This window comes from Canis lupus, chromosome 13 (assembly GCF_003254725.2).
Source record: "Canis lupus dingo isolate Sandy chromosome 13, ASM325472v2, whole genome shotgun sequence".
Taxonomy (NCBI): Eukaryota; Metazoa; Chordata; class Mammalia; order Carnivora; family Canidae; genus Canis; species Canis lupus.
In genome coordinates this window covers 63,035,214-63,054,916 of record NC_064255.1, presented here as the reverse complement: position 1 = coordinate 63,054,916, position 19,703 = coordinate 63,035,214, and the positions used below count along the sequence as shown (strand labels likewise).

Genomic DNA, 19,703 nt, shown 5'->3' with positions numbered 1-19,703 from the left:
AAGAAAGAAAGAAAAGAAAGAAAGAAAGAAAGAAAGAAAGAAAGAAAGAACAGACCAGAGAGCTAGTTCTCTTTTTCCATCATGTGAAGACACAGCAAGGAAATGGCCATCTATAAACTAGGACCTTCTCAGGAACTTGACCATGCTGGCACCCTGACCTTGGACTCCTGGCTTCTAGACCTGTGAGTAATAAATGCTTGTTGTTTAAGCCAACAACTTGGCCTAATTTGTTAGCAATTTGGTAATTTGGTAATCTGTTAGCAGCCCCAACTGACTAAGACATTTTCTGAAACAGCACTCCTATTCATTGGCTCCATGAGAACATCATTCATCTGTTAACACATTTTTTCCTTCAGAAGTAATAAAAAAGAAATATGTTTATTCACTCAATATGGTGTTGCATATGCAGAAATTCTACCTAGAAGAAGTTAAATGACTAGAACACAACTTTAGCTCTGTGTTTTCCATTTCATCTTTCTGAGGCATCATCCTTGTGATTTTCCTTGGGTCTAGATGGTCCTAAGTTTCCTTCCCTTCCTCTTCCAACTCAATGACTTTACAGTTTCCTGGGTTGGATTACTTTACTTGGCTGATGCTGTCTATTAGGTTTGCTCTATTTAAGAGTAAATTCTTAGAAATTAAGACAATTCTATATAAGTGTATAAACCCCATTTTCTTCTTACTAAATGCATAGGTTTTATAATGAATAAAAAATTTCTCTAAAAGAGGTATTTCAGATTTGAAGACTATAGATAAACCCAACTTTATACTGACATCCAAAGTTGTAGGTGACTAAAATAGGGAGCAAGTTAAAGCCTTTGGAACTCAGAAGTCCAAGCAATCAAGAGGTCAGAATGTTGATAAGCTAATCAAGAAATATACTGTTAAGAATAATCTCAAAAGATGGAGTTGAGTGAAAAGTCTGTCAAAAGCCAGATCCACTAAAAAGTTAAGTGGAAAGTACACCAAGGAAGAGGTAGACTCCATTAAAGTATACTGAGCCTAACAGGGAAACCTCTCACCTACTATATGAGTTTGGGAGATTATTCTTCCAACATAATAGAAATTTCATTACCTCTTCTTCCATTATTTCCACACAAGTAGCCAATCTCCTGCCTGAAAACAATGTTTAAGTTGTCAGAATGAGTAAAGAAGGCAGTTCATTTTAGTCATAAATTAGCATAAGTTGGTGCTACTTTCAAAGAAAACTCTGGAGGATGTTCAAGCTCACAGGTACCAGTGGCTCTCCATACCCATATAGGATGTGACGTTCCTTGTGTGACCATCAGTTAGGAGCACTACAATATAAGCAGAGCTACAAGTTAACTATACAAATACACAGGATTTCCCATGTGTGGTGCCTTTAAGAAAAAAAGCAAAAACTCTGAAGAATAAAGAAAAAAGCTTACATATTTGGTAAGCTGAAAACTAATAACAGCCATAATCACTTTACATGTGTAACCTCTACTTCCCCCAAGATAAAGCCAAGTAAGGACAAATGAAATCATACAAATCCCAAGGTTAAGTGAATTAACCAAAATGATGTAACTTATAGCTGTGGATCTGGAACATTAAACCATAGCTATATGATTCACAAATTCAAACTCTTCCCACCACATTGACATGTAACTGTCAAGGTGATCCTCTGGGCGAATCATAAGTCCACATACCCTTAATTTATTTTCCTGTTTATTTTTTAACTAAAAAATCCACAAAATTTAGGTTTTCCATTAGGACTGGTCACCTCTCTCTTCTTACATACTGCTATGGCTTAAAACTCCTAGCTTGATTTCTTTCCCCAGAAGTCAATCCAAACACACTCCCATTGTCACCTGCCTGTCCTTAGTGTATCTTTTCCATTCACCAATTTGCAAATTCTATTTGGAGTCTAGTTTCTAAAAATGTTGGAGATAAATTTTTTTCAAAGGGGAATTTTTTTTTCTTAAATTTTTTTTCACCATATATGTCTATTGCCTGCCTTGCTGATCTGAACGAGACAGTTCTAGTAATTTTCGATCATTTTTATATTAATTGGGGATATTTATAACACAGGTCAACTAGGATAGTGTGTTAAATAGAAGGTATGGATCAATGGTTCTCAAACTTGGTCATGCATCAGAATCATCTGGAGGGCTTGTTGAAATACAGACTGTTGGGCTGCACCCCAGTTTCTGATCCTGTAAGTCTGAGCTGAGGCCTAATAATTTGGATTTCTAATGAGTTACTGGGTGACGGTAATTCTGCCAGTCTTGGGACCACACTTTTGATTTTCTGGTATAGACTCATTAATCTTACTGTAATTTTATTCTGACCTATAGCAGAGTCTGTATATACTCATAAATATCTTTAATTAAAAGAAAAGAGAAAGTATGAATATGAGAATCCTTGGCATTGATTATACCTGTTGGTAATCTTTTTAATAATAATCATCACCCATTCAGCCTCAGGATCCAAACAAATTAATTTCTCATCTTTCAGTGTGACTCTGAAAAAAAAAAAAAGCATTTTGGGTAAATGATAACTATATGTAAATCAATAATGCTTTGAATTTATTGATTAAAAGTTCAATAACATGAAATTTTATGCTTAAAATGGATATGGATTTATTTCTCAAACTACATTAATCATATTATTGGAATATGGTTTTCAGTCATACCAGTGTACATAATGAAATCTTAAAAATCAATTAAAGAATAATTTTTTTCTTAGACTTTTTGGGTTATCAACAAGTCAGCAAACATTTATTGGACTTGTGCTACACAGGTGTTAGACTCTGGAAAATCTACACAAAGGTAACAGCTTCCTGGCTGCCAATTATCAACCACTTACTATACATTCTTTATCATCATACCTGTGCTAATTGTGCTGGCTTTTGGACCTTGCTAAAGTCTCACTTACTGGGGGAGGGAGGGCGAACACAAATTGCTTATTTAAATTAAGTCTGTAGTTTAAATTACTTCTATAGTTTTCAAGTGTCCTTCACAGAACCACAAGTCTCTACCTCTTTGAAGTTCCTTACATGAGGACCAGATCATAGTGAAAGTGATAATGATGATAATGTAGCAATAACCTCTGAGCAAGTTACCAAAACAAAGACAGCCTCAAAACATCAAACATAATGGTGAAAACTTGTAAGTATTCCCTTTGAATGCAGAAAGAAGAGTCCAAAAGCTATCTCTAAAAGCTAGAAAGATAAAAGCATAAGTTTCCAAAGAAGGAAACTAAACTGCCATTATTGCCAGATGATGTGACTACCCAAGTAAAGAATTCACAGTTACAAAATTAACTAAAAATTTTATCTCTAAATCCTAAAAACAACTGGAACATAAAATTTTATAAAGCTATTCTTTACAACAGCATCAAAAAATATAAGGTGACTAGAAATGTGCCTTTTTTTCTTAAATAATAAAAAAGATATGTAAGGTCTTTATGGAGAAAATAACAAAACTTTGTTTAAAGACATTAAAGAAGCCCTTGATAAATTGAGAACTATTTTATGCTCTTGAAATAATTCAGAATCATAAGAATGTCAATAATTCACAAGTTAATCTTAATTATTAAGATTATAATCTTAATTATTAATCACAAATTAATTAATAACTTCAAAGAAACTCACTCAAAATTATAATTAAATTAGTGCAAATTTGCAAGCTGCTTCTAATATTTATTTAGAAGAACAAACAAAAGTCTGAGAAAATCTGCTCTGGAGACGATGGGAGAATTTTCCTTTCTTGATGTCAAAAATTAGTATAAAATCTTAGTAAAGATGGTGTACAAGTGTAGACAATTTGATTAATTGAACAGAATAGAGAAGTCAGAAATATCTTTACACATCAATGGGAACTCAGTTTATGATAGAAGTAGCAGTGCTGAAATAATTGATGAACCATATAGAAAAATAAGATAAAATTGTATAATTCCCTTATGTCGCATACAAAAATTAGTTCCACTTGGGTTAAAGTTTTAAATACAAAGGAAAACAAACTATAGAAACTCTAGAAGACAATATAGAGGAATATTTCTGTGAAGTCTATGAAAGAAACAAACACTGAATGTGCTAACCAGAAAAAAAGCATATTGCTTAACTCAATATATTAGAAACACAAACTTAAGTTAATTGAAAGAACACCATAGAATGAAGGAAAATATGAGCCACAAATTGGAAAATGAGCTTTGCTATCCATAAATCTGACAAAAGGTTAATATTCATAATATATAAAGAATACAATACCTGAAAGCCAATAGGAAAAAGATAGTATGCAAGTAGGAAAAGAAACAAAGGAATGAACAGAAATTTCACAAAAGGCGCAGCCCGGGTGGCTCAGCGGTTTAGCGCCACCTTCAGCCCGAGGCCTGATCCTGGAGACCCGGGATGGATTCACAGCCTGCTTCTCCCTCTGCCTGTGTCTCTGCCTCTCTCTCTGTTTCTGTGTCTCTCAAGAATAAATAAATAAAATCTTTAAAATTAAAAAAAAAGAAATTTCACAAAAGGAGGAACACAAATGCTTATAAACATATGAAAAAATACTCAACCTCATTAATAACAGAGAAATGCAAATTAAAAGAACAATTAAAGGATACCATTATATACTCGTCAGGTTAACGCCACCAGATATTGGCCAATATATAATACAACAAGTGGTTTTATGTACCATAATACGGTAATACAGTGTGGCATAGCCTAGTAAGGTTAAATAGATGCAAACCTTAAACCAGCAAGTAATCCCTAGAGAAATTCTCATATACATGAACCACATATACAGAATGTTGATAATAGCAAAAATCTGGAAAGAACCTCAATGTGCACCAATAGTGGATTAGATAAGCAAATTTGGTATTTATTTAGTATTCCTACTACTGCTAAATGTCATTTAAATTGAATAAACTACAGCTAAACATATCAAAATGCATGTGTTGCAGAATAAAATGTTGCATAATCAAAGAATATATTCAGCGTGGGGTCCTGAAGTCCCAAAGCAGTTGTCTTATAAAGAGAGGCAAGCTGTAAGAGACTCTTAGCCATAGGAAACGAACTCAGGGTTGCTGGAGGGGAGGTGGGTGGGGGATGGGGTAACTGAGTGATGGACATTAAGGAGGGCACTTGATATGATGAGCACTGGGTGTCATATGCGACAAATGAATCACTAAACTCAACTCTGAAAGTAATAATACACTATATGTTAACCAATTTGAATTTAAATTTTTTAAAAAGTAGGCTTAGTCCATTTGGGCTGCTATAAACAAACAGAGAAACAAACAAAAAACAACAAAAAAACCCCACAGACTGGGTGCTGTAAACAACAAACATTACTTCTCAGAGTTCTGGAGGTTGGGAAGTCCATGATCAAAGTGCCAGGGATCTGGTGTCTGGTGAGAACCTACTTCCTGGTTCATAGAAGGCCACTGTTTTACTCTGTCCTCACAAGTTGGAAGGTTAAGGAACTCTCTGTGGTCTCTTTTTTAAGGAAACTAATCCCATTAATGAGTGATGAGGCCCCACCCTCATGACCTAACCACCTCCCAAAGGCCCCACCTCCTAATACAGAAACATTTGTGGTTTAGGATTTCAACATATGAATTTGGGGTTGGGAGTGGGGACACACATTCAATCCATAACACAGGCAAAATTGTAATTTTTAGATTTCATACAGAGATGGCAAAACTATCTTTAAAAGGAAGAAACGACCCCTCAAATAGTAATTATTTCTTAGCGTGGGGGAGGTATATGATTTGGGAGGTTTGCTAGGTCTGACATAACAGTATACCACAGACTGGGTAGCCTAAACAACAGAAACTTATTATCTCACTATGAAGGCTATAAGTTCAAGGTCAAGGTTTTGGCAGGTTTGGTTTCTTCTGACACCTGTCCCCTTAGCTTGTAGGAGGCCCTCTTCTTGCTGTATCTTCACAGGCCTTTTCTTTGTCTGCATGTATTCCTGGTGTCTCTCTCTCTTACAGGGACACCAGTCATATTGGATTAGTGCCCCACCTTGGGACCTCATTTAACTTTAATCACGACTCTAAAGGTCCTATCTCCGATAACAGTCACACTCTGAGGTTTCAGGTGTTAGGACTTCAACATAAAAATTTGGAGAGAACACAATTCAGCCCATAATAGATGTTTTCCATGTGCAGGCTTCTGATGTACTAATCATGTTCTAGATTTTGGCCTGGATGGCAAGTGAATGGGTGTTTTCTCTTACTGTTCCTTAAACTGTATGTGTATATATTTACACACTCTTTTGTATGCACATTAGGGAGAATCCTAAGAAGAGCCATTATGTTTTCCTCCCTAGTCTCTAGGAACATAAGGAGATATTACACCCGTGATTATGTCACATTATATGGCAAAGGGATTTTGCGGATGGAGTTAAGATTCCTGTGAGTTGACTAAATTAATCCAAAGAGAGATGATTCAGGTGGGCCCAATGTAATCACATGGCCCTAAAAGCAGGTAGCAGAAGAGAAAGAGAGATCTAAAGTATGAGATCAATTCAATGTAAGGCAGATTCTAAGCTGCTGATATGGAAAGAGCTGAGGAGCTGCAAGTGACCATGAACCAAGGGCCAGAAAGAATATGAGTATTTCAATCCTACAACTGCAAAGAACTGAATTCAGCCAACAACATAATAAATCTGGGAAGTGGATTCTTCCCAGAGCCTCCAGATGAGATGTCAACCTCGCGGACTCCTTAATTTAAGCCTTATGAAACTCTAAGCAAAGAACCTAGTCAAGCCATTAGACTACTGACTTAGAGAACTTTGAGATAATAAATGAGTTTGTCTTTACTACTTACATGATTTCTTTTCTGCTGGACATTTGTAATGAATTTGGGAGAAACAAAGTCAGAATGTGTCTGAATACACTGACATCGCAACTCTTGGCCTTCACAAGGATCAACTGTGCAAGAAAAGAATGGCCAAACCCTGAGTGAGAATACAGGCAGCTACTGTGCTTATCCTTTATATACCAATGCAGCAGGACCCCCACTTCACAAAATAAGTGCTGATAGCATTATTTAGGGAGACAATCACACAAATCTAGCCATCTGCTTTATTTATGGTCAACACACATTTATTGAGCATCTGCTATGTTTAAGGGATGGCTAAGCACACTGGACCAATAATTCATTGTTTCAAATTATGCCTGGTCTATAAAATAACTTATTTTGTGGTAAAATCCACTTGATTTCCTCCTATGAAAAGTTGTAGACATAAAAATTTTCTGTGAATTCTATCAGTTGAAAGTGGCAATTCCTATCTGCCTACCATCCTTAAAATAAACACCCTAAACCTATTTGCAGTAATGCTCTGGCTGTTGTCTCTGGTAAGACAAGCACAGATGCTTACAGTTAAATATTTCCCAGGAAGTTAAAAAGATTTTTAAAATTAACTCAACAAGAAATTCTTTGACACTCCACGGTCTAAACATATGTTATACTTAGGTTTTAATCTTACAGTTTCTAGATTTTGCTCAATGCCAGATACAATCTCATTAGATCTGGAATCTTTTCTAAATTTTTGCAGTGCTTAGAAGGAAAATGTAAAAGCTATAGCTGCTTTAACAAAGATGCTCAGGGCCAGGACAGCCAGCAGGAGAAGTGTCTGTGAGCTCTCAACAGCTATGTCTGTGCTGGATCTTGACCCTTGTCTGAATGGCGGAATCAACACTGCAGCCCTCTTTTACGTGCCTTTTGTAGCTCTGAGAATTTTTTGTTGTTCATGCACTTCCTTCCCATTGAAGAATGAAAGGAGCAACTTTGTGTTTGTCCCAAGCCAATAAGGAAATTGGGTTTGTTTTTCAAGCTTTGTTTTAGTTGGAGGGGGGCTGAGGCTTGGGGGCAGGATATGAATTTGTTGAAGGGAGAAATGAACCTATTATTTCCTGGGGAGGGAAACTGAATAACCATGTCAATCAATGCCAGTTGGTTAAGTGACTTACAGAATGGAGACATAGGAATGTCTATACACGTTTTAAAGGTCATGTGTATACAAAGAAGTAATTAAAAATGCTTTTTCCTCAGCAAGTATTTGCTTTTGGCTTTTGTGCCTATTTGCATAATCCCACTCAAGATGGTAATGGAATCCGTCAAACTCCAACCACACTTATAAGTAACCAACAAAGAAACTGCAGTTCAGACTACAATAACTTGTCCTGTCAAAAGTAGCAAATTATACTTTACTTGTAGTTTGAAGGCAGCAGTTTTGATGGACTTGAAGCTGCCATAGGTAACAGTGAACTATGAACTCCAATTTTTTTCCTTAAGCAATTTTATAAATGACCTTATTATTCCACACTGACTACAATTTTCTCCTCCTCCTCCTCCTTCTTCTTCTTCTTCTTATTATTATTATTATTAACAAATCAAATATCAAAGCATTAGCTTTACTCTCCTTATGCTGTCATAGCAAGGATCCACCGACTGGGTGGCTTACACAAGAAATATATATATTTTTTGTTTTTGTCTTGAGGTTCGGGAGGCTAGAAGCCCAGAATCATGGTGTTGGCAGTGTTGGCCCTTCCTGGGGGCTGGGAGGGAAGGAGCTGCTCCAAGCCTTTCTCCCTGCCCTCTAGGGGGTTGTCTTCATCTTCACATGGTGTTCTTCCTGTATGTCTGTCTCCAAATTTCTGTTTTTTTTATAAAGACACCAAATTGGATTAGGGCCAGCCTAATGATCTCACTTTACTTTGGTTCCCTCTGTAAAAACCTTACCTCCATATGAGGTGCCAGGGGTTAGGACTTTAACCTATGAATTTGAGGACTTGCTGTGGGGGTGAGGGGGCACAATTCAACCCAACACAACATTCAATTGAAGAATCCTCACTTACAGGACTGATAGAGTCCAGAGGTAAACCTAGCTTAAATATGAAAGTCTTTTCTTGTGAAGTTATCATTGAACATCTGTTACCAGCCAAGGCCTTTGCTGGACATTAAATAGTCAAAGAATAAAACCTGAGTTTCTGCTCTTGAGGAATTCACAAGCCTGTTTGGAGACAAACACGTAAATAGATGAATCTAGAAGGTGATCTGTGTTAAACTAGATGGAGACCTGAGGCAGTCTGAAGGTAGAGGAGGGAGGACACGGAGGAGAATGTGGAAGACTTCACTGGGGAAGTAACATTGGAGTTGTTAAAGGTGAAAGGACGTTCATCACCACAAATGCTGACAAGCATTCCAGACAGAGAAGTGAACAAGCACACAGGTTCACAAAGGGTTGCTATGGTCTGAATGTTTGCTTCTCCTCAAAATTCACATGTTTGAATCCTAAGCCCCAAGGTGATGGTGTTAGAAGATGGGGTGATTAGATTATGAGGCTGGAACCCTCACAAATGGGATTAGTGACTTTGTAAGAGAGACCCCAGTACTCCCTTGCCCCTTCTGCCACGTGAGACAAGGCCAGTCTGTGACCCAGAAGAGGCCCTTGCTTAGCCATGTTGGCACCTTGATCTCAGACCTCCAGCTTCCAGAATTGTGAGAAATAAATTTCTGTTGTTTAAAGCCACAAGTCCACGGTGTTTTGTTATAGCCTGGACAGACTAAGACGGGGCGGGGGGGGGGGGTCTTGGCAATCTTTCTGGTTAAAGAAGAGAAAAAAGTTATTCCAATCTCAAAATCAGGTAAGTTTTAACATCTTGACAACATACAATTGACTGACCAGATATTGGTCTTCAGAGAAACCACAAAGCTGCAGATCAGTTGGAAATACCATTCGGGGATCCCTGGGTGGCGCAGTGGTTTAGCGCCTGCCTTTGGCCCAGGGCGCGATCCTGGAGACCCGGGATGGAATCCCACGTCGGGCTCCTGGTGCATGGAGCCTGCTTCTCCCTCTGCCTGTGTCTCTGCCTCTCTCTCTCTCTCTCTGTGACTATCATAAAAAAAATAATAATAATAATACCATTCAGATGCAATCTTGACTTGAGTTTTATTTTCTGTCTGCACCAAGTGAAATGCTGTGTTATCAACGTATCTAGACATTATGATGAGAACAAGATAAAGATTATGCAAAGATAAGATTAAACTATTAATATTAATATGATTAACATATCATAAACTATTCCTCAACTATTGAAAGATTCAAAGTAATTTCGTTTTCCAAAACTCCAAAAACAGGCTTAGGACATTATGGCTGATAAGGAATTTGTTAAAGAGATAGTGATAAAAGATCCAGAGATCTTCCTTATCAAATGTGGGTCTCATTCTAGACCTACTAAAATCTCTGCCAGATCTGGAGCAGAATTAATGTAGAGTTCAATCTAGATTGTCAAAATGCTCAGATTGTCAGCTTCTTAAGTTTTTAGACAATCTGTTTTATTAGTTGACTTTTCACACAAACCTGAGACCTATACACACACGCAAGTCACACACACAAAAAAAAAATCCTGTTTTTTTTAACTGTAAAGCAACAACCATTTTATCCTGGTTCATGACCCCATAGGTCTTCAATCTGGGCCAAGTGATGCCACAGCCGAGCTGGGCTCAGTTGTGTGGTTCTTCTGATGGTCTCTCCTGGGTCATTCATGTGCCTGCAGTCATCGGTGGCTTGAGCAGGACTGCCTTGCTCACTTGTCCCGTGCTTTAACTGTATTCTTACGTTTCTTTCTTTGAAACATTTCCCTACCCTAATAGAGATATAACATAATGTAGTGATATAACAGCCATTTATTGACTCCTGCTTTGTGTCAACACAGCACTATGACCTGTTTGTGTATTAACCAGAAATGTTACAAGGGGTGTTTCTATCTTATAGATGAGAAAATCAGATATCCCAGAGAGGTTAGATAATTATGAAAGATTAAAAAGTAGTGTTGCAAATTTTTAACAGCTGCCTTTTCAAAAAGTGGAATCTATTTCCCAAGCCCCTTGACTTTGTGCCGATACTGCTTTGGTCAGTAGAATGTGGGGGAAGTGATGTGGATATTTCTTTTTTTTTTTTTTAAATGTTTTTTTTAATTTTTATTTATTTATGATAGTCACAGAGAGAGAGAGAGAGAGAGAGGCAGAGACACAGGCAGAGGGAGAAGCAGGCTCCATGCACCGGGAGCCCGACGTGGGACTCGATCCCGGGTCTCCAGGATCGCGCCCTGGGCCAAAGGCAGGCACCAAACCGCTGCGCCACCCAGGGATCCCTGATGTGGATATTTCTTTCTTTTTTTTTTTTTTTGATGTGGATATTTCTAAGCAAAAATTCCAGAACACTTATCGTGGGGCATCTGGGTGGCTCAGTCAGTTAAGCACCAACTCTTGATCTCAGATCATGTCTTGATCTCAGGGTAATGAGTTCAAGCCCCATGTTGGGCTCCATACTGAGCATGGAGCCTACTTAAAAAAAAAAAAAAAAAAAAAAAAGAGTACACTTGTGATGAGCACTAAGGGAATGTATAGAATTTTTGAATCACTTTATTGTAGTCCCCAAACTAATATAGCACTGTATGTTAGTTACTCTTGAATAAAAAAATAAAGAAGGAAAAAAAACACAGGAAGCTTAGGAGCTTCCCCCACTGCCTTCTTGGAAAGCTACTACTACCATAAGAGAAGGGCAGAGCTCATCTCTCAGAAATGAAGCCCAGCCAACAGCCAGCACAAAGCACCAGACAAGTGAGCAAGGCAGTCCTGCTCAAGCTACGGATGACTGCAGCCACATGAATGACCCAGGAGAGACCATTAGAAGAACCACGCTCAGCTGTGGCATCACTTAGCCCAGATTGAAGACCTATGGGGTCATGAACCAGGATAAAATGGTTGTTGCTTTAAGCCACTACCTTTTGGAGAGGTGAGAGGTAACTGAGAGAGTAACTTTGCAAATCAAACAATGTGGCTGAACCCATATTTTTCTTCAAATCGTTTGGCCTCAATATTCATCGCCTTTCCTTTAGAATACCCTACAGAAGCTTATGCTATGGATGGGCTCCTAGTTATTGATTAGTACCCTGAGACTGGTTCTACAAATTTTAGAAAGCCAACCCTAGAACCAAAACTAAAGAAATTTAATAATGATGTAGTTAATGGAAACAGTCCTGTACTAAATATCAGAAAGCTGAGTCCCAGTCCATTTTGAAATAGGACGGTTCTGTCATATTTGGTAATTCCTTGGTGGTCTCTGAGCCAATGCAGTGCCATCCCTAAAGTGAGAGAATTGGGCACTTGGGTTGCTCAGTGTTTGGGCATCTGCCTTTGGTTCAGGTCGTGATCCCAAGGTCCTGGGATCAAGTCCCGAACTGGGCTCTCCGTGGGGAGCCTGCTTCTCCCTCTGCCTGTGTGTGTCTCTGCTTCTCTCTCATGAGTAAATAAGTACAATCTTTTAAAAAAATAAAATAAGAGAATTGACTTTTTTATGTGATCTCTGAGATTTGAACTAAACTTCTACCTGGCTGCTACAAGATCAGTTCCTGGTTTGAGTATGTGACTTGTTTATCCCTCTCCAAACTACGTGTTTTTTGCAGGGAACTATTGAAAGCTAAAGAAACAATCCCAACTACCTCTCACTTAAAAAAGAAAATATTTGTCAATTTTTATTTTGAGGACAAAATGTCAATAGGCATACCATCCTCTTCACAGGGGAAGATTAGGTCCTGGAGGTGGGTTTGGTAGACTTTGCCCTTACACCCATTTAGGGCCTTATGGATCCAGCTTCCAGATTTTGACCTTTCCCATGCCCTTCTTCGCATCTTCCTCCCTCTTGATTCTCTGATATTATACTCCTGTATAAAATAGTTGTACATGAGTGCTAGCACCAAGATCTAACTTCTAGGGAATCAGAGTTTCCCTGAAAGCAGATCTAATACTAAAATTTGTGTAGTAGTTTATCTTGGAAAAAAACCAACAACATAAGACGAGCAAGTGAGGGACTGAGGGACTGTGGGATAGAAAAGAGAAAAACACTAATAAGGTCTATGTAATAAATGAGCTATGTAACTAGAGATAATTGGGTAAGTAACTGGAGATTAAACTTGCCATGGAGCCTTTTAGAAATCTTGTAAACTGTTCCTCAGAATTGTCCCACCAATACTTTCATTTCCAGCCATATTAGATTAAAAGGGAACGGTCCTAGCCTCCAGCCATAAACAACTAGAAAATTCAACAGAACACGCTGAACTGCCTTTAGACATTAGAATGACAAGTAGCAGAAGACTAGGATACCTGATAAAAGGAAATAAAGAAGAGCAGGTGCATGATCACCCTGGCTTTTTTGCTGGAGTACTTCTGGACCATTTTGCAGGGAGGGAGATTCCAAGCATGGCACAGGAATTTTGCTAAGTTGAGGAGACACAGATTTGCAAACAGGGAAACTGGAATGACTACAAGTTATGAAGTTTGCAGGAAGGAGAGATCCATAGAGGAAAATAGAGTTCTGGTACTCTGCATTGAGGTTCCATTAGGTCTCTCTGATCAATACTAGGCTACATGCATATGGCGAAACTCCAGCGGGTCAGGCAGAAAGTGGCCAGAGATCTGTAAGCTGAGCAATTCTTAGATTGCATGGCAGGGGGAGATATTTAAGATTGGACTGGTTAGGGTAGAGGGATCTTGTAAGCACTTAGGTATTCAGCAGAATAGGGTATTCAGCAGAAACACAGATAGGACATGATTCTAGTAGTACAGTTAAACAAACTTTGGGGCAAAGAAATCTCCTAATAAAGCTTAAAAAACAGCCTACAAAAGATCAAGCTGATTCTCTGGTAAGTTAACAGCTTGCCACAACAGAGATCAGGATTCTAAAGAAAGAAAACAAAATCTTGACACTCAGCAACATAAGATTCAAAATTCCTGCAACCAGGCAGCCTGGATGGCTCAGCGGTTTAGTGCTGCCTTAGGCCCAGAGCATGATCCTGGGGACCTGGGATCGAGTCCCACGTTGGGCTCTCTGCATGGAGCCTGCTTCTCCCTATGCCTGTGTCTCTGCCTCTCTCTCTCTCGATCTCTCTCTCTCTCTCTCTGTCTCTCATGAATAAATAAATTAAATCTTAAAAAAAAATTCCTGCATCCAATAAAAAATTACTACACATGCCAGGAAGAAAAACATAGTGGGGGGTGATGGAGATCAGTCAATAAACATAAAAATGACAGAATGATACAATTAGTAGACAAGAATTTTAAACTAGTTATTATATATATGCTCAATTTTTTTTTTTTTGAAGATTTAGACAGAGAGAGAGTGCAAACAGGGCAGGGGAGGAGGGAAGGGAGAGTGAGATTCTCAAGCAGATGCCCCACTGAGCAGAGCATACTGGGGAGTGGATCTCATGACCCTGAGATCGAATCTTTAACCTGACTGAGAGTCAGATCTTTAACCGACTGAGCCACCCAGGCACCCCAATATGCTCAAGGATTTAAGAGAAAATGTGAACATAATGAAGAGTGAGGTGGAAAGCACATATATAATAAACATATTTATAAATAAATCACTTAGCAAAGCAATGAAATGAGAGTGCTTGTTAAGGTAGCTATAAGAATGGAAACGTTTTTGAGGAGATAAAGTTGAGTAGTAACAAGGTAGAAAGGAGTTCCTTATAAAACACATGTACATGCAAATACACACACAGTGTAACTTCTAGAATTGTCCAACCAAGGGACTGGAAAATAGAATATTTATCCTCTAATTCCTATCCCTCAGGGAGGGCAGCCTGAGGTCATTAAATCAGAGGCCATTAAACCAGAGGCCATCCTGCCTCTGAGCTGAGCAAACTCTCTTTGCCGTACCCTCCTCCCCATGTCCAAGTGGAGAGAGCCCTCAGGAAGAGGATCAGAAGGATAGGGAAGCTTGAGCTGGGAAGCTGTCAGCAAGCAAGGATGCTGCCCATTGCAACTATGGAAGTCATTGGTAAGTGAAGGAGACACAGAGTGGAGCACCAATGGTAAAGATGGCATAAAACCTTCCTTCCCCTTATTATTTGTGTGGGTAAGTCAGGAAAAAAAGAGAAACAGTATCATCTGCTATTCTGGACTGACCCCCATTACGCTATTGCAGGTTTGCCACCTCTACCGTCCCCCCAGTGTCTTTCCTGTTATGTCTGGAAATTCTGAAAGAACATCTCAATAGCATTTCCCCCTTTTTGGATTTAGCACTTTGGTAACATTTGCTCAAGAGACTTTAGTCAGTGTTGCCACTGCTACTTGTAGCTGATGGCCTTGGGAGTTGTGCGGTGTCACCCAATATTCGTTCCCTACTTCACTTCATGACCACCACCTCACACACCCTTGTGTCCCATTTCCTGCCATAATACTCTCAATGAGAGGCTGCCTTGTACTCTCAAGTCTCAGGGCAATGTGGTGTGAAAAAACATAGTACATATCCACTTGATCCAGGACAGACACTGAGACAGGATCCATGGAACTGGCTTAAGGACCAGTGGCAGATTTCTGGAGGTACTGACAATGTTTAATCCCTGTAAAAATTTCAGAAAGTGTATTATGTTATTGTCTCCATTCTATAACAGGGGAAATGAGGGTGGGTGATGTCAAGAAAAGTGCCCAAGAACACACAGTCAGCAAGAGATAGAGCTGGAATTTATCCACCGTCTATCCAGTTCTTTGAAACCCATGTCCTTAACCACCATATGAACAGAACATCTCCTTTCTCCTTTTTTGTTGCATGTTCCATGTTGACAAGAACTCAGTGGCCAGTGGAGCAAGCTCTAGCCAGTGTTTGAATGTAAGGACTGGTCTTAGGTGTAAGGGCTTTATTGAGCCCTTGGGGGTTCCACTTGGAAAGAACTTCCAATGTCCCTTGACTTGGGGTTGGGGAGTGAATGCTAGCATTTGTGGAGCTTCTAGAATGGCTTGCATTTATTTCCTTCTGTACCATTCACAAATTTTCCTCCTTCTTATCTCATTGATAACTAATAACATTGGAGTTATAAAGAGGTTACCATTTTTAACTTTATGAAAAAAGGCCCACAAAGGTTGCTTCTCCCTACTTGGAGTCCTTATTTACCCAGCTATTTGGGCAAACCAGAATCTGATCTCAAGTTTTGAGAGGAGGCTTTTACCTAAGGCTCAGGATTTCCTTAATGAGTCCTGACTCAGAGACAAACACACTCCACACATCCACAAATATTCTTCGTTTTCAGGTTTGGAGCCTAGTTTCAGATTATAGGGAGCTTTCCTCTCTTTATAAACACATTTTTTTTTTTCTGTCCTGAAGATCTGTGTTGATATCATCCTGGGGCGGTATTGAAAACCAAGTTCCAGAGACTTTCTCAGGCTACACAATCCATCCAGTTCTCTAAGACTTGCACCAAGAGGGATGGGAACTAATGCATTCAAATCTTAAAACTATTCTATTTGACAAATTGATATAAAGAGTTGGAATGACATTAAACCTAGAGGTAGTTACTTATAAATGAAGGTTAGAGTACTGAATCCAATGTCAGATCTTTCATAGGTGAAGTACTCAGCCATTCACTGTGTTTCTATTGGTGATGCAAATTATTTGAACTTTGAAGAAAAAACCCACTTTACCACTTCACTGTCAGCTTCTTTAAATTGTCGATAATTGTTTGAAAAGTCATTTAGCAAAGCAACACGATGAGAGTCCTTGTCAAGATTGTTATAAGAATGTAAATGTTTTTGACGAGAGAAAACTGAGTGATAGGGTGGAAAGGAGCTCCTTATAAAAGCCAGCGATATATATCAGTGACTCACACCGAGGGGCAGAGGGAAGCCCACACTTTGGAAAAGCACATTCTTGGGTACGTGAAACTCAAGAGGAGTAAGCTACCACCAGATAAGTTAAGCATAAATTATAGTTCATTTCTCTGTGTAGCAAACTGGATGCCCATTTAAAAAAATGTCTTTAAAAAGTCGAGAAATATTGGTGTACATCATCAGATTATGAGTAAAGATAGCCTTTTCCCCCTAAATGAAACAAGCATTTTTTTTACATTGAAATACTTTATTTTCAAGTTCTTTGTAAAAACAACAATAAATGTTTCAACCTCTCTGTTGTAAGATATGCAGAAATAATGCATAATCAACACTAAATAAGGCATTGTGCCTTACAAGAAAGACATAGAATGTCCAAAGGATATTTAGAACACTGTAGTTCCTAAAGCTTCAACAGGAGAAATGTTGACCACATGCTGTGAAATTATTTCTATAAATAATAGCTGACACTCTTTTAAACAATCATAAAAATAGAGGTATACATATATTCCCCAAGCTCACGATGACCTCACTCTCTATTTGCTTGAACCCCTCTCCCCAGCTTCAGTCACAGTGGCTGGCATGCTGTGGGCCCCTCACAAGTATTCATTTAATAACTGGAGAATATTTGCAAACCTTCTACCTTCAAATTAAATAAGCATCAGGATTGAACTAGGTTGGGTTTAACGTAAAATAATAAAAAATAATGGTATGGTGCACAAATGGATTCAATTACATCCTCACTATTTCATATGTAAAATGTTAACACAGAAATCCTTGGAAACCAACCTACCAACAGATAAATAAATAAATAAATACATAGCAGAACTCTCCTAGGAGATGCTCAAACATATGCAGCCCAATTCAGATGGCACTGGGAGCCGAAGATTCCACTTTTCCTCTTTGATTCCTTTAAGGTCAGGGCCTGACTCAGGTACAGCCACCCATCAGCTTCCTCCTTCCTCTGGTTAGTTGGAGCTGCCCAATGATGAGAAAAATGTCATCCTTAGTAGCTGCTCAGGGAAGCTGCCTGCACTGCACTCTTCTCCTGTCCTGACCCCAAGGTTCCAGAGTTTTCTGAATCTAGTTTCCCCAGCCTAGCATCAAAGGGCTACTCCTTATGCTGTGTAGCAGAGACCTCTAAGCTCCTGGGTGCTTTTATCTGGGAATGCAGGGGGCCTGTGGTCCCCACTGGATTAGCGGCTACCCACAGGCAGAATGTGTGTCTCTGTCACCCTAAGTCTCATTTCAGCGTCAAAGCAACCCTATGCACTAGCTCCTATTGTTTTCTCTGTTCTACTGGGCTTGGGGAAGCTTTAGATGATGATGATGATGATGATGATGATGATGATGATGATGATGATAATCATCCTTGAGTTAGATGCCTAATTCAGATCGGTTCCCAGTGCGATGTCACTACAAAGTAGCTGCTCTTCACCTCTAAGCTCTAGGGCCAATGTTGCAGAAAACCAAGGGTTCTGCTTTTCAGATGTTTAGCCCAGAAGGAACTGGGGAGGGGGAGGGGCGGTGGATGCCTGTGTTTAACAGGTGGAAAGCTTTTTAATATAACTGACCAATATCAGTAAGAATTTTAATGAAAGCAGGTTTACCCACACTCATTTGCATGGGGATGGAGGGCACTGGGATCTGGCACCTGAACAGATGAATGATCTTAGCAGCAAATTTAACTCTGAACGAATAACCCTTTCCAGTCCTTCAGCTAAACCCTGGGTTTACAAATGCCCTGCAGGTGTCTGTGACCAGCAGCGCTAGTCCCAGGCGCGGATGAAAGGCACAACTCACTTGCTCAGCATCTTCTGGATCATTCTCTTGACCAGCGGGGCCTCGGGGTTGAGACACACCTCCCGTCCGTCCTTGAGAGTGGCTCTGCGGAGGGAGGGCAGCGTCCCGGTGGGCAGGAGGCGGGGCTGGGGCTGGGGCAGGGGCTGGGGGCTGGGGGCTGGGGCTGGAGCAGGAGCTGGGGGTGGGGCAGGGGCTGGGGCTGGGGGTTGGAGCTGGGGCTGGGGCTGGGGTTGGAGCTGGGGCTGAGCTGGGGCAGGGGGCTGGGGCTGGGGCTGGGGCTGGGGCTGGGGCAGGAGCTGGGGCTGGGCCGGGGCTGGGCTGGGCTGGGCTGGGGCTGGGGCTGGGGCTGGGGCTGGGGCTGGGGCAGGAGCTGGGGCTGGGCCGGGGCTGGGCTGGGCTGGGCTGGGGCTGGGCTGGGGCCGCGGGCGGCGGGCGGCGGGCGGCGGGGCGTCACTTACACGACCTCGGTTCGGGCGCAGTGGGGGCCCGAGGGCGTCACCTGGACGTTCTGGATGTTCCTGAGGTGGATGCCCTGCAAGGTCTGCAAGCACTGGCAGCGCAGCTCGGCGACCACGGGCGCCCCTGCGGGGACGGGGAGCAGCCTGGGTGGGCGCGCTGGCCCCGGGGGCGCCCACCGGCCCGCGTCCCGCCCGTGGCCCCGGGGCGCGGAGTCTCACCTGCGGCGCGGCGGCCGGCGGGGCCCAGGAGCAGGAGCAGGAGCAGGAGCAGGAGCAGGAGCAGCCGCGCGGCGCCGAGGGGCCGGGGGGCGCGGGGGGCGCGGGGGGCGCGGGGCGCGGCGGGGGCCATGGGCTCGCTCGGAGGGGCGGGCGGCGCGGGAGCCGGGGGCCGGGGGGTCGGGGAGCCGGGGAGCCGGGGCGGGCGGCGCGGCCTCTGGGGCTCCCGGAGCCGGGGAAGCCCTTTTATCCGCGGCCGGCGGGGGACGGGGATTCCCGGGTCCGGAAGGGGAGGGCAGGGGAGGGCAGGGGAAGGGGCAGGGGAAGGGGCAGGGGCAGGGCCGGGGAGGAGCAGGGGAGGGGAGGGCAGGGGCAGGGGCAAGGGCAGGGGAGGGCAGGGGAGGGAGGGGCAGGGGCAGGGGAGGGGGGGCAGGGGCAGGGGCAGGGGCAGGGGCAGGGGCAGGGGAGGGGAGGGCAGGGGAGGGGAGGGCAGGGGAGGGGAGGGCAGGCCCCGCCGCGGAGCCACCTCCCCCCTCGGGAGCCCCGACCACGCAGGCACCGCAGCCCCAGACTCCGGCCCGGCG

General features: G+C 41.7%; 1 protein-coding gene across 2 annotated transcripts in view; it reads right to left on the bottom strand.

Annotated features, from left to right (window-relative positions):
* The window catches only part of LOC112652150 (growth-regulated protein homolog gamma-like), a 99,175-nt gene extending 79,908 nt beyond the window's left edge, over positions 1–19,267 (bottom strand). Inside the window, exons 1-4 of one of the 2 annotated variants that reach the window (XM_025435636.3) lie at positions 19,123–19,267; positions 18,904–19,027; positions 18,446–18,529; positions 16,872–17,620 (exon numbers count right to left, since the gene is read on the bottom strand). In XM_025435636.3, the coding sequence (XP_025291421.3) occupies positions 17,611–17,620; positions 18,446–18,529; positions 18,904–19,027; positions 19,123–19,252 (348 nt within the window). In that variant the 5' untranslated portion in view covers positions 19,253–19,267 and the 3' untranslated portion in view covers positions 16,872–17,610. Of the gene's footprint in view, positions 1–16,871; positions 17,621–18,445; positions 18,530–18,903; positions 19,028–19,122 lie in introns of those variants that run through there. The other variant, XM_049093055.1, reaches the window with a different exon arrangement.
* Positions 19,268–19,703: the final 436 nt, after the last annotated feature.